Source organism: Mercenaria mercenaria, chromosome 2 (assembly GCF_021730395.1).
Source record: "Mercenaria mercenaria strain notata chromosome 2, MADL_Memer_1, whole genome shotgun sequence".
NCBI lineage: Eukaryota > Metazoa > Mollusca > Bivalvia > Venerida > Veneridae > Mercenaria > Mercenaria mercenaria.
The window spans coordinates 112280380-112296506 of record NC_069362.1 but is presented as its reverse complement, the minus strand read 5'-3'; the positions used below and the strand labels follow the sequence as shown (position 1 = coordinate 112296506).

The 16127-nt window shown below is 37.8% G+C and overlaps 4 protein-coding genes across 4 annotated transcripts; 3 read left to right on the top strand and 1 right to left on the bottom strand.

The window, feature by feature from the left end:
• The first annotated feature begins 1991 nt into the window (after positions 1–1991).
• On the top strand, positions 1992–4037 carry LOC123562468 (uncharacterized). Its single transcript, XM_045355103.1, has one exon. It carries the CDS (start codon positions 1992–1994, stop codon positions 4035–4037), a length of 2046 nt encoding a protein of 681 aa, XP_045211038.1.
• A 433-nt stretch (positions 4038–4470) lies between these two features.
• LOC123562469 (uncharacterized) lies at positions 4471–5253 on the top strand. Its single transcript, XM_045355104.2, has one exon. It carries the CDS (start codon positions 4471–4473, stop codon positions 5251–5253), a length of 783 nt encoding a protein of 260 aa, XP_045211039.2.
• Positions 5254–5265: 12 nt separating this feature from the next.
• Positions 5266–7260, top strand: LOC123562470 (uncharacterized). The gene has a single exon (XM_045355105.2). The coding sequence runs from the start codon at positions 5266–5268 to the stop codon at positions 7258–7260; it is 1995 nt and encodes a 664-aa protein (XP_045211040.2).
• A 2743-nt stretch (positions 7261–10003) lies between these two features.
• Positions 10004–14862, bottom strand: LOC128555367 (uncharacterized). The gene is made up of 6 exons (XM_053537588.1): positions 14421–14862; positions 13301–13481; positions 12861–12962; positions 12504–12625; positions 11514–11642; positions 10004–11107 (listed from the first exon to the last, which is right to left on the bottom strand). Exons 1-6 carry the CDS (start codon positions 14455–14457, stop codon positions 11058–11060), a joined length of 621 nt encoding a protein of 206 aa, XP_053393563.1. The 5' UTR covers positions 14458–14862; the 3' UTR covers positions 10004–11057.
• Between the last annotated feature and the right edge of the window lie 1265 nt (positions 14863–16127).

Below are 16127 nucleotides of genomic sequence, written 5' to 3'. Positions count from 1 at the left end.
ACTGTCAAACTGTAAATAGATACTTGTTATTTCTCATTTCTTCATATAAAAGAATGTATAATTACCATCATGGAAATGCAGAAGATTACAGTTACTTTGTGGTAGGTCCTTAAGGTAACTTAACAATAGTCACTACTGACCTTGACATTTTATAGGTAAAAATACAAGTACATATAACTCTCAAAATACACTAAGCATTTAGAATTGAAGCCCAAATAAGAGCTGGTACTATTAGTCATAAACACCCCCGAAGTGTGCCCAAAAATGCTACAGTTGTCTGCGCAAAATATGCCAGAATAGTTTAGGTATGACTCATTTTGCAACCAGATTAAACAAGTTCTCCGAAGGTAACCTTGACCTTGGAGCTAGGGTCTGGGTTTTGAGCATGACACACCAGCTCATCATAGGGAAGAATTGTGACAAGTAATTTCTAATGAATGGCAGAGTTATTGACCGCACAAGAAAGATATAATTTTATTTTTACCTCGAAGCTAGGGGTCTTGGGCTTGTGTCATTTCAATATAGGGAACGTTTATGCCGTGTAATTTTGAAATCTCTTATCGATGGAAGAGTTATGGAACGGACAAGAAACACACCATGTAAACTGTCAACCTCTAATTGTGATCTTGTCCTTAGAGCTAGTGGTCTTTTTGTTATGCATGACACGTTTCTTCGTTATGGGGAATATTTATGCCAAGTAATTTCGAAATTCCTTGATAAATGACAGAGTTACTAACCGGACATGAAACAAACCCTATTAAACTTTGACTTGATTTCTAGTGTAAACTTGATCTTGGAGCTAGTGGTCTGGGTCTTTTGCGTAACACATTGCCTCATTATGTTAAACATTTATGCCAAGTTGTTTCAAAATCCTTTCATGGATAACAGAGTTAAATACCGGACACGAAAAATGTTCTTTTAACCTATGACTTCTAAGTATGACCTTGACCTTGGAGCAAGGGATCTGTGTCTTGCGATGACACATTGTCTGATTATGGTTACCATTTATGCTAAGGTATTCCAAAATCTCTGGCAGAAATATAGACCAGACACAAAAACAGATCCTGTTAACATTTGAACTCTAAGTCTGACCTTGACCTTGGAGCTAGTGGGTCTGGGTCTTGCCCATGACACGTTGTCTCATTAAGATAAACATTTATGCTAAGTCATTTCAAAACTGCTTGATGAATTGCAAATTTACGAACCGGACACGAAACAGACCATATTAATCATGGATGGCAGAGTTACAGCCTGGACATGTACAGGAATTTACAAAATTACGATCGGACGGACGGACGGGCGGGCGGACAAGGCGATTTTAATATGCCCACCTTCGATGCATAAAAATCAAAGAACATACTGTAGTGTAAATAAGAAGTTTTTTGCTGAAACGTCATTAAAAGATGTAAAGATGTTATTCACAAATAAAATCTAGAATTATCAACTTCTTTTGTAAAATCCTTGAAATAGATATATAATAATAACATTATATGCTAACAAAACCTGAAAAGTAGATCCCTCGGAAGCACTGATGACAAGGCTAATAGTGAATATTGCAGACTCGATTTGATTGAGACCACATTAGCTGTATCGTATTTATTTTGTACACTAGTCAGCAGTGTATATGTATCTAGATAATTTGCAACCATGCTTTGCACGAAATGTCACGGATCAGAGGGATAGACTGGCTATATTCATCACTACAACCTGGCGAACTGTATGAAATCTAAAGTGGTAGTATATTCATGCCATGAAAAGTTCAATTTTTTCAAATCTCACACCACGATATGTGGGTTAGTCACTTTAAAGAAAATGTTGGAAAGTCTAGGCGTTCGTTATGGCGCATTCCTGCAGCAGACGACTTACCGGCGCGTCGACGTACGTTACGTCATTGTATTGATTTGTATCACTTCCGCTAATAAAAAGAGCAAATACACAACGCATTATTCTTCAATTCTCCAGACATTGTTGGTGCCGTGACAAAAACCGAAATGAATCTGCAGAAACTTAGACAGACGAGAGATGCACAGAAAGCTGTTATTGCACACTATATGCAGAAACTCGAGACCGCCGGAGAAAATACAGAAAATGCAATCGATTTTGAAACAATACTTCAGGCGATAGAGGGAAAGTATAAAATGTTAGAAGCGATAAATGAAAAGATTTTAACACAAACAGACGGGGAAGATATTGAGAGCGAGATGCTAGAAACTGAAGACTACATGCTTAATCTTCAAATTAAGATACGGAACTTTCAGGCGCTCATGAAACAGAGTACCACGCCGCCACCGCCGACGCCGGAAATTCACCGTATTGATGATCTCAACAGAAATGAGAGTAGCCGGAGCACAAGTACAGGTACAGAAATTCAGTTTCATAACCTACCCAAGTTAAATTTCCCTACATTCAATGGTAACATATTAGAGTGGCAGACGTTTTGGGATTCCTTTGAGTCTAGCGTGCATCTCAACTCGTCACTTTCTCAAGTTCAGAAATTTAGCTACTTAAGATCACTACTCCATGAGGGTGCTGCACAAGTAATTGAGGGATTTCCACTTACGCATGGCAACTATCTTAAGGCTGTAGACCTGCTACGAGAACGCCTCGGACAAACTCACATGATAGTAGATGCTTATATGCAAGCTTTGATGGATTTACCCCGACCGACTAACAATTTATCTAGTATGAGAACATTTACTGACAAACTAGAATCGTACATCAGAGGTCTAGAATCACTCGGTCAATGCCAGGAGTCTTATGGCAGTCTACTAGTTCCAGTCATCAAAGAAAAGCTTCCGGCGGAAGTTAGACGCAACATTACCCGCGACCATGGTGATAGCCACTGGCAGCTACCGACCTTAAGAGCAGCACTGAAGAAAGAGATCACCATCATTGAAGCTGGCCAGCCTATTAACACTAAAGAATTTTATGATTCGACTGCTATGTTCCATACAGGTACCAAGTCCAAGCCAGGCGGTATCCAGAGAAACCAGAAACAACATGATCGAAACAATTCACGCACATCCTGTCCATTTTGTGGTGAGCATCACAGTGCCACTTTCTGTACCAAAGTAAGTTCTTTTGATGAAAGAATAGACATTGTTAAAAGAAAACACTTATGCTTTAATTGCTTAGGATATCACCAGGTGTCCTCCTGTCGTTCAAATTTCCGTTGTCGCCATTGCCGAAGGAAGCATCATTCAAGCATATGTAATAAGAGTCCGAGTGAAAATTGCAACCTTGATCCTACAATATCCCCCTTCAAACCTTCTACTTCCGGTCAGTCTATTACCAGTTCAACAGAACAGTCAGCTGCGTTTCATTTAACCACTCATAACAAAACTAATGTCCTTCTGAAGACCGCCATTACGAAAGTTAGTTCTAGGAGACGCATCGCCGATGCAAATATCTTGTTTGACGAGGGTGCACAGAGGTCATTCATTACGGAGGAACTTGCAGACAGACTCGAGCTTCAGCGTACCGGAAGTGAAGTAATACATATAGCTGCCTTTGGTTCCTCCACACAGAAGTTCAAGCATATTGAAACAGCGACAGTGTACCTGCTCACAGAATGCAATGACAAGATTCCAATCAACGTCCTAGTGGTTCCTACAATAGCTGTCCCATTACAGAATCTGCAGCGCTCTGTGTCCTCACTTCCATATTTACGAGATTTGAAGTTGGCTTACCCGGTAACAGATGATGTTACATTTGATATTCCGCTTTTGATTGGAGCCGACAAGTACTGGGACATCGTAGAAAACGAAGTTGTCAGAGGTTGCGGACCGACAGCTGTGAAATCTAAGATAGGATACCTCCTGTCCGGTCCACTTCCGGTCACCAGTAGTGAGTCATCAACACAGTACATCATGAATGTCATCACCGCTCCGCCAGATCTTTACAACCTAGAGAGGTTCTGGAAGCTTGAATCTTTGGGTGTAAGTGTACAGGAAGAAACAGATGCTACTTCAGATAGACTTAAAACTTACCAGAAGAACAACATTGATTTCAAAGATGGACGGACGATACATAGCTAAATTACCATGGAAAGAGGATCATAAACTTCTCCCTGATAATTACAATATAACATTGAGACGTACACAAAACAACATCAGACGTCATCGTGAAACGCCAAAACTTTTACAGAAATATGGAGAAATTATTGCTGACCAAGAGCAAAGAGGCTTCATTGAAAGGATTAACGAGAACCAGTCAACCAGCCAAGTACACTACATACCGCATCATGCTGTTAAAAAAGAATCCTTAACGACTCCTATCCGGATTGTGTTTGATTGTAGTTGCCGCGAGTCACGTGATTCTCCAAGTTTGTATGATTGTCTCGAAAATACACCACCGGAGTTAAATGACCTAACATGAATTTTGATCAGATTTCGACTAAACAAATTTGCGGTTTGCATAGATATTGAAAAAGCGTTCTTACACGTGCAGCTGGATGAAAGTGATGGGGATATGACACGTTTTCTATGGCTGAGTGAGACAACAGACCCTAATAGTCAACTGATCACTTACAGATTCAGGACTGTGTTGTTTGGTGCGACATGTTCCCCATTCATTTTAAATGCAACTTTATTGAAACATCTCGATGCCAACGCTTCCATCTGGGTTAGTGCCGTATTACGAAGAGATTTGTATGTTGACAACATTATTTCCAGTTTCGCCACAGAAGCAGATGTTCTTTCCTACTTCCGTGTGACACGTGATCTGATGTCGTCTGCTGATTTCAGCCTCCGGTCCTGGAACTCTAATAGTTGTCGTCTACGTGAACTTGCCACTACACAGAAAGTACTTGATACAGATAGGCCGACAAAGATTCTGGGCCTGCGATGGGACGCTGACGCTGATGAATTATTTCTTCAACATACTATTTTTCCTAAAAGTGACTTCATCACGAAACGAGAAATTTTACAACGGACGGCAAAAGTGTACGACCCACTTGGGATTTTGAGTCCAATCACAATACGCGCGAAGATTTTACTTCAAGACATCTGGCAACAGAAATATGACTGGGATGTGCCACTTTCGGAAGGTCTGCAACAGAGATGGAATGAGGTATCAAATGACTTTAATACAGTTTCAAGTCACAAGTTTCAGCGTTATTACTTCTCGCCAAACGACATATCTGACATAGCAGAAGACATACACACTGTTGACTTCCACACTACACTGCACGTGTTTGCTGATGCCAGTCTACGAGCCTATGGAGCAGTAGCCTACATATGTAGAGGAAACTAGTCTGCATTTGTTATGTCAAAGACCCGATTCGCACCTCTTAAGGAACTTACATTACCCAAGCTAGAATTGATGGCAGCAGTCATTGCTGCGCGTCTCACAAATCACATCTTACAGTCAATTGCTACCGAGTCTGTACATTTATGGTCGGACAGTCAAATCGTCTTATATTGGTTAGATACCTCAAAACAGCTAAAGAGATTTGTCCAAAACAGAGTATGTGAGATACACGAACTGACAGACAACCGGAAGTGGAAATACTGTCCAACTAATGATAATCCCGCTGACCTGCTTACACGTGGCGTAACATCTTTAGAGTATTTAAAAAGTATACTTTGGATGAAAGGTCCTTCATGGTTACATGACCATTACAGATGGCCAAAGTGGGAGATAACCGACAGTACCGTGTTAACGACAACAGCAGAACTGCAATACGATAACAACAGCTGTAACATACAAACATGCTCTTCATTAGAAAACACCATCGTGGGATTAAATGGAATTCATAACATAATGGATGTCAACAGATTCAGTAACTACAGGAAGTTGCTACGAGTCACAGCATACGTTATGCGATTCATTGACAAGTGCAGATCACCAAGATGCTCAGCCAACCTTGAACTACTCACCGTTCACGAATTACAGCACGCGGAAATAATGTGGATCAGAAGCTGTCAGAGTGTAACATTCCATAATGAAATAGATAATATGGACTCCAAAGGGACTCGATTACCTTTAGTCAGACAGCTACGACTATTAAAAGATGACACAGGAATTATTCGAAGTGGCGGGAGAATCCATAATGCACCACTCGATATGTTGACCAAATTTCCCTATTTACTTCCGGCTAAACACCCCTTCACACGGCTACTCATTCAAGATGCACATGGGAGTCAATTACATGCTGGGATTAGTGGTACCATCACCCACTTACGTCAGAAATTCTGGATACCAGCGATCCGCCAGGCTGTGAATTGCGTAATCCGGAAGTGTGTTAAATGCCGCAAGGTTACCGGGAAACAGTATACAGCACCTGACCCACCACCGCTACCAAAGAATAGAGTAGAAGACACTCCGCCATTCACTGTCACAGGAGTTGATTTCACTGGGGCATTGTATGTAAGAAAGTACGACGGAAGTGAGTCAAAAACTTATGTTTGTCTTTTCACGTGTGCTTCTACTAGGGCTGTCCACCTTGAATTAGTACATGATCTATCAGAGGAATCCTTTATGGCGGCATTTAGACGATTCACCAGCCGGAAGTCACTCCCACGCATCATGATTTCAGACAACGCTACGACGTTCAACGCTACGGCACGCAATATAAGAGAGCTGACGCAATCCAGAACTATTCGTAGAACCCTCAACAATGGAGGAACTGAGAGCAGATTCATACCTAAACGAGCTCCATGGTTTGGTGGTTGGTGGGAACGGCTAATTGGATTTACTAAAACCACCATAAAGAAAGTTCTAGGTCGTTCATTTGTCACCTTCGAGACACTACAAACGTTGGTTACAGAAATAGAAACCATTATGAATGACAGACCACTTACATATGTCTCATCTGATTGTACCGACCTACAACCCCTGACGCCAGCCCATCTACTTTACGGTCGGAGAGTTAATTCCCTTCCATACCAAGAGATTGCGGAAAATGTTGAAACCGACATAAATTTAGGTAACTATACAGGAATCGCGAAGCGCGCCAAAGTACAAGCGAATCTGATTCGCCACTTCCGGGATAGATGGCGCCACGAGTACCTTACCAGTTTGCGAGAACATCATCGGAAGACAGGTAACAACAAACAGACGATCGAAGTTGGTGATGTCGTACACATTCAGGATGACGCTCCGAGAAACCAATGGAAGCTTGGAATTATCACAGACCTAATCACCGGAAATGATGGCCTGACACGAGCAGTGATGTTGCGTACCAAGAACGGACATGTGACTTCAAGACCTATAGTGAAGTTGTATCCATTAGAATTAATTTCACACGATGAACCATAACGTTATATCAAGGACATTTCACACAATTAAACAATATAAACTTTTTGCGGCCCGGATAATGTTGGAAAGTCTAGGCGTTCGTTATGGCGCGTTCCTGCAGCAGACGACTTACCGGCGCGTCGACGTACGTTACGTCATTGTATTGATTTGTATCACTTCCGCTAATAAAAAGAGCAAATACACAACGCATTATTCTTCAATTCTCCAGACAGAAAACAATGCTTAAGTGTCACATTGTGAGAAAAATGTAATCTGACCAGAACTGGAACCCGAAAGACCGATACTTCACCGATTGGGCTAATGGCTAGGACTGGGACGATTACTCGGTTAATCGGATCCGATTCGATTACTAGATGAAACTGGTTTCAATTTTGCAAAACCGTTAATCGCTCTCAATCAGTAAACATCACGGGTCGTACTTTATCTTTATACATTTTTAGACCAGCACATAGATCCAAAGTAATACGTCCGCTAAAACAAATGAACTGAACATAATAGATAGTCTCGGATTTTTTCTCTCGTGATATATCTAAAATAAAATACATCAAAATATGACTTATTGTCACATTGCTTACAATCGTTAAAGTCCGTAAGTTTCTAATGAAGTCAGCTACTAGAAGTACCTTGATACGGTCATTAGGAAAGAAAACAGCATTTTCAATATGGCGGCCGATTAATTGGTTCGATTCGATTTCAAACAAATCATTAACCGGTTTCAAAATTTCCCAGCCCTACTAATGGCTAGTAGATATTGCCAGTGACATATACACTGATTTTTAAAAACTCGAATAAAACTTACGGAACATGAAGTTACGTACGAAAATGCTATATTCACCTGTCACATTTGAACTACAGTTGCTTTATAGCTTTATGATCTATATTTGTTTAAACGCTTATCTATAATCGCACTGTATGTTGTCACGCGACCTGGTGTACTGCAAGAAAAAGTCAAGATGGCGGACGCGGATGTTGAGGAAAAGTAAGCTCCTGATCTGTTAATTGAGTTCTTTGTGAATATTTCCTTAAGGGGAGACTTTTTCTCGTATAACACGACACTGACATTTGTCTTTCCTCGGCTTTATACCCATTACCTCAGACGACGGCACGATTTTTCTAGACTTTGTCCTTGAATGCAACAAAAACGAAAAATAAATTTAAGCGAGTGGAGACTCAGTTTTCCGTTTGTTTTTCTTCCCTTTCCAGCGTTTTTTTCCCCGTTTTATGGAGCACACATTATTAACCTGATCTATATTTTGACATTTCAATGTTGTTTTTTTTTAAATATCTTCAGTCTCTCTAAGCCGTTCAGAATTTAAAGGTTATTGAAAAATTAAAATGAACTGGTTTCCGTTTTTAGCTCATTTGAATCAGAATCGTTTTGGATGTTAAATATATTTACATAGATAAATCCATTCTTTCATACGCTTGTTTTAGACGACCTTTATTTCTGGGAAGGAAAGTACAGGACTCTGGTTGTATTTGCTTGCTCTTTGCTTTTGAGAGAGCTCCCCATACCTTTTAACTTTTTCAGGCTCGTGTCTGCACCACAAGTCATAACCATATAAATTCAAATTCTTAATGTGTCCGCGGTAGTTTTGTAAAGAAAGGTATTAGTGCTGTATTCAAACAACACATCGTATCCGTAGCGTCAATTTCTTCATGTTCCTTCGTTGTTGCAGAAGACAGAATGAAAGTGTTTCTACACTATGGTCCATATCAGAGATGAAATGTTGTTTACAACTCGGAAAAACCAGTGACTCCGTTGATTGGTAAGTTATACGAGGACATTTAAAAACATTTTGCTTTTAATTGTTTCTGTTTTAATCATCAAGCTGTATTATAACGACCATCGTTTTGAGAGCTAAAATTGGTTTTTGTTCGCAGCATATATATAAACGATCTTTCAAGTATTTTCAACTAAAGTAGATTAAGCACATAATGAACATAATGACTGTAAATTATGATTTCTTATTATTTAGAATACTTTACGATACTTTACACATTTATCATTTAATATATAATGCATGTTTTATGTGCAGTCGTAAAACTGCTGTAAATCTATTGAATCTCACTTTAAGGTAGGACAACTCTAATGGACAATATTCCAAACTTAATTCAAAATGTGTTTTTTATTATCTATATCATACCACTGAATTGTTTTTAAAATATTAGGACACCTTTCCAGGTGAATAAAAAAAATTTTCTTAAAAATTCCATCCCACCCCATGTTTTCACTTTTACTCAAAATCATCTGACCCCTAGGGTAAATAAAATGGCCATAAATTACTTATATTAAGCAATATAATACTAAATCTGGAGTTTATCGACCAAGAAGTGTTGTATGTTTGCAAATAAGATGATTTAAATGTTTATTTGCAAGACATTTCTTCTAAATTTGCATTTACCCATGACAATATGTGCAAACTCAAAAGCACTTTATTCCGCGGCAAAATGTCGTGACGACACTAAAAGTATGATTTTTCGGCAATAATATGATTATTCCAAAACAAATTAATGCTTATTTTTTATAATTGACCTATTCCTTAGGTAAATAAACCATATTTGAAAACTTTGCCCGTCTATTATTGAAAAAATACCAATGGGAAGTTGGACAGATGGAAATATTTTCATCACTTTATTTCCACTACTACATATCGACAGCTGCCTATAACGATCAGAATCTATGTATTATTGACATTTTTACAACTTGTTTGGAGTCTATAACAATACAAACACATGTGAATACATTTACTAGTTGGTTTAACCATTTTAATGTAAAATAATAAGGTATCATTAGGTATTTGATACCACCAAAAAGTAAATTTGCCAAGACAAAATTTGAGTAATAATATATCTTACGCATTGCATAAATATTTTCTGGTAAATACATTGTATGATGTTTTATAGATAAGAACATTGCAATAAATATAGAATACCTATATTGTTATTTCCTTAATTATCACTGTGACAAATAAATGTACATAAAACATTTTTGTCCCTGAACAGTCATTATACCAGTGTATAAAAATCTAGTGATTTTCAAAATATTTAGCAATTTGTGGTACAATCTCTTCCAACACTTTCTTATTGTTAGAGACTCTTGGTAAGCCTTCTGAGTTCTTTGAAATAAACACATCTTTTAAAGCATCTTCCCCACCTCTGGTATGCAACAGTTTTAAGTGATTTATATTCAGACCAGACCCAGCAATGTTTTCAGCGGTAGTTTTTCTTTATCACACCTGAATAAATCAACGGATTCAATGATGGCAAATAGAGTGTTTTAGATTTGTTAAAAGGCATGTTAATAGCAACTGCTGACTGAGTAAAACTATGAGCCATTAAATCACTACTTGGTAGGTTCACAAACTTGATTAATTTCCCAAGGGCTACCACATCATCCATGGCATTGTGTGCATCGTATGTTTCACCAAGTAAGGATGACACAAGGTCTACTTGTTTCAGTTGATGTGTTCAGATAAAGCTTTCGAAACACTGACATGGAGTCAATGAATGCACATTCTGATAACTTATCCTGAGCTCCAATGTTCTTTAATGTAGGCACAAGAATGGGAAAGTCAAATCTGCGACTATTGTGAGCTACTAAACATACACCTTTGAATTTGGATATATCCAATTAACAAATTCATCCATAGCAGTTTTTATAGACACTGATTGCACTTTTGTTCCATTTACTGTCACTTCCTCATTATATTAAATGATATGCCAGTAACAGTTGTTGCAGCCGTAGAAATGGGAACTGTTGGTTTAACATATGTACTGAACTGCTCTCCTGACTGTTACTCCACTGCAGCAATCTGTGTAATATGCGGAAGCACTCCGTCTTTAACTGCAAAACAATTGAAAAAAAATGTATACATATTCACTTTTTTCAGAAGTAAATGTCCATTCCCCTACTTCACTTGCACAGATTGTCAAAATTTTGGAACTGCTAGTGGGGATTGTACTCTTGTCCCCAGCTTCTCAGACTGACACTTTGGTCGGAAGAGCTATCGGTGACCCTCCATAAGAAAAATTCTGATATGCATTCCCATGTTGATTGTATATATAATAATTTTGTTGATCCTAGCATAAAAAAATAGTTCTTCAATGATAACAATGTTATACCAAATTCAAGCTGTCTGGTAGACTATGTTGTACATACAGCAGACACTAGCAACCATGTGTCTGACACCAAAATACAGAAGTTAATGGACATGATTTCTGAAGTTGTAACAAACTAAACAATTACTCACTCAGGCCTGTTGTTTCCAAGTCCAAAGATATAACAGTTGGGGGTCCTGGTAACTGGACAGGTTTAAAATTACCCCTTGGAATGGAATCTGGAATCTGTTCCACATCTACATTGTCGCCGTGACCAATTCCTGTTATATAAAAGTATAAATGCAAACAAATGTATTCATCTTTTGGTTTTGGTTTCCCTGACTGCTGTCCTAGTAACAAAAGTAGCTGTAAAATTATAATGAATATGGCAGTTATGTTTTAAAATATCCAAGTGTTAAACAACATATATGAGCCGCACCATGAGAAAACCAACATAGTGGCTTTGCGACCAGCATGAAAACAGACCAGCGCAGATCAGGTTCCATGCTGTTCATTTTTGAAGTCTATTGTAATATGGGAAAACGTTAGCAAACAGCATGGATCCTGACCAGACTGCGGATGCGCAGGCTGGTCTGAATCTATGCTGGTCGCAAAGTCACTATGTTGGTTTTCTCATGGTGTGGCTCATATGTATTTGTAAAGGGGACCATATCATAACATACAAGTTCAATATTACAAGAGCTCAGAACATGAAAATCCCCCTTGGTGGAGACAGTAACTGTAAAAGTAGAGCCTCCACATATGAATAAAATGGCAAAGAGTTTTGATTATTGGTCCGTGTATGCTGGTCTACATGTTGACAAATTAACCCTTACCCTGCTAGATCTCTATAATGAACTTGTCCATCTTTAAATTTGGACAGTATCATTAACTGTTAGATGGGAGGATTACCAAAAAATACTGACTGAATAGCGAACAGTGCAGATCTTGATCAGACTGCATGGATGTACAGTCTGATCATGATCTGCACTGGGCACAAAGGCAGAATAAATCGTGTCCAGCATGATAAGGGTTAATATCTGTACTGTAAATAAAGAGTCTCCAAAAAATCTGAGACTGAAATCTTAACTTTGAGGCATTGTATTTCAAGGTTTTAGAAAATGATTGAAACATGTAAGTACCTGCAACTGTTATCTGGTAAAGAGGCAGTCTCCGGAACATTCTGTTCAACATGTTAATATAGCTATTCTCATCATCACTCTCAGTATCAGTCCAATCTAGTTCATCATCATGAAGCCTCAACCTATTTTTAAAGAATGCTAGCATTTAAAATTGTATTTAGTACAAATTCATGGCATACTGTGCAATGTAAAATATAATGTATCCTTGCAATAAGAAACACACCGGAAACACTAGCTCTGTTGTTAATTTGAAGATACAGTTAGTCGTAAGTCACCATCTAAGGTTTTGGTTTGAACATTCAGGTAGCCATAAGTCACAGTCTTTGGCTTGAGTGATCTAAAAAATGATATTCTTACTGTGATACAGGAGATGAATCTGGTAGTGGACAAATGCCCAAGTCTTCTATCAAACCACTCATACCAACTTGTGCATCTTGAGACTCTGCATGTGCAATGGTCCTGTAGAATTAATTTGAATTATAAAAACAACTGAGAAATATCAAATATTGTTACTGACTTCTATTTTGGAGTCCATAGACTCAAACTATTGCAAAATTTAATGGACTGGCACTTTCCACACATTTTTGAAAAATTACGTTCAATTAGGTGGAATCTATTTTTGTATTTTTATCAAAATCACAGCTTTGGACTCCTGGTTCTAAAAATGTAGAAAAAAACTTGGTTATCAGAGATTAACTGATTGATTGACTGATAGAATTAAGTGCATTTGATATAGAAATCTTTCAAATATCAAGTATACAACCTAAGGCTATGTATCTAACAATAAATAAACATACTCCATTTCATTCTTAAATGCCTCCTCAGCTATGGCTTGTGATGACTCAGCGGAAACTTTTTCCACAACACTTCCTGCCCGAATCTCCATCTTTTTCAAGTTTGCATCTGACACCGTCTTTAGATTTAGTGTAGCTAATATGTTATTTACACGTCTTGGCCCACCCAGTCTATCGATCATTGCTGAAAAGATATTGACAGTTTTTCAAGGAAAGAAATCAAACCATTATAAAATCATATATACAGTATAGTGGACACAACTTGACCCCGACAGCTGACCTTTGTATTATAATACATAATGAGGCAGTCGCCGCCCCTGACTTATCGAACAATACATTGTACCAACTGGTGCACAAACCAGAAACCGGATCTTGTTACAACATTCAGTCATCTGAAACCCACAGGCCATTCGGGCCACTAAGCTTGCAGAATTTACTGGCCCGGATGACTTTCTACTAACCAAAATCTTTGGTTATACATGCGGTGGTACTGTACACATTTACTTACATCTTCATTGCATTCAACATTTTTTTCTCATTTTTTCTTTTCAAAATAAAAGCAAAGAAAATGACAATCCGCAGCTGATTTCATATATTATGACATTTACCCATTTTTTTTTGTCACTCCTTGCATACACAGCCATGTAAGAGCAGGCAATTCTAAACAGCAAACGTTAACGGTCAGATGAATGGAATTCCCTTGACATGCTTGATGCATTTTACCGAGGTATAAGCGATAAATGTACAGACAAGATCCAACCAAAATTTTCACTGGTCAAACAAGCCAGTCGTTTGGAAATTTTCACTGGTCCGACAGAAATTTCACTGGTCACACTCATAGACCATTGGATCTCTGCTTACTTAGAGGACTGCACATTTACATTGATTAATATTTTCTAAATAGTCCACACTGGTACTATGCTGATGTAGCCGAACTAATCCGACGTATACAGTTTGTTTTATATTGTGATGGTCAAACTGTAACGGCTGCAAAAGTCAGAAATTAAAAAGCAGCCGCTCAGAGACAGTAACTACTGAGTAAGCTTGTCTATATGCTGATGTTGATTTATATATTTACAGTTTCACATCTAATGCAAGCATAAAACTTTAAAATGTGACATACCAGTTCCAAGTTTGGTGTTTACTGCAAAGCAAGGCATGCCTGGACCTGCCTGGACGTTCAGCTGTCTGGTGGTATGTCTTTCCGTAGGCAGCACGGTTAATGTATTCACAATCAGGATTTTCACATTTCACATATAAATACCCTCCAAGTCCTTTCTGAAGTTCCCCTTGAATTGTGTTTATTGTCCGTGGCACAGGCCCAAGTTTACACTTTTTACAATATTTAAGATTATCAAGAAGCACTTCCCACTCAACCAGTCTTCTTCCCACTTTCCACGATTCATCTAGATCTAATCCATTATTTTCAACGCGAGTGGTTGTTACATCGTTTCCACATTAATAGTGATCATTATTCAACAATTTCTTGTGTCGACTTATTGGTTTTCTCTTCGAAAATTGACCTTTCTTGTTTCGTGCCGTTCCGTTTTCAGAAAACGCTCGTCGCGAAATCCAATTACTTTCGGTTTAAAAATATTTATATTTTCGAATATTATTAAACAAAACTAACTGAAATATTAATCAAACACCACTTTATAATAGTTATGACCAATCAAAATAAAAAATATTGCGTAAATACATATTTTGGGATGAAATAAAATTTTTACCGTACTTTACCGATGACGAACGGAGTGTTGCGATATTTACCGAGTTTAAAACGACATTAGCCGATCTTTTAAAATTTTGGCGGGAGTTATTAGAGTTGTCCTGCCTTAAAATCAACAGCATTGACAGTAACAATAAATTAAAAGGTCTCTCAATAAGACGGTCTGACAAGATTAAGCAGAATTTCTTTAAGACAAGATTTATGAATTTATGATAATGTCCGATAATATCATCGTAATGTTGTGCTAGCTGGAAGTTCGTCCTACTTTTTGACATGTATTGCCTTGGTTTATATTGTCATTTACAAAATATTTAAGAGTTTTATAGTAAAGCCTACAAGAGGCACAAACTGAATCTTTAAAAGTAGCCTATAAGTTGAATATTTAAATTAATATATACTTATATATTAATGTAGATGGTCTGGCGTCAGCTGGGTTTACGGTGGTACCTGTGCAAGTTAAGAGCCGCGATGCCTGTGAGCAACATATAGTCAAGAAACGTTTTTGGAAATGTAACATCCAAGAGCTATTTACAGGTTTGCCAATACATAAAATATCACATGTTTTGATGGCAATATAGTCCGATCATTCGTAACAGCAAATACCAAAATACCCCAGAAAATAAAAAAAGCACCAAATTTGACACAGATTTTATCAAAGCATCAGAAACAGGTCATTATATTAACATTTGTCCACAAAATGCACCAATATTTAAATAAATGTATATGATAAAATAAATCTTAAAATTTTCTTTCTGTTTCCGTGGTAAAAGCTAAAATGTAGTCTTTAAAACTCAGTATTATTAAAACGAAAACATTGTAATTATTTTCATATTTTATTTTAAAGTTTTTGTTTGTTTTACTATATGTAGTTTGTATTATATTACTTGTATTCCCTCCATGACAGCATCAAAAATTGTTGTAAATCCCCCACCAGTGTTTAGCCGGAGGGGGCTTATGGCTTGCGCCTGTATACCTGTGAATCTGTCAGACATGCGAAGTGAGATAATGCAGTAACTTTAAAAGTATACCAGATTTTTCCATCAAACGTGGCACATGGATAGATGGCAATGTGGAGAATGCCAACGTCATTTGAATTTATTGCTT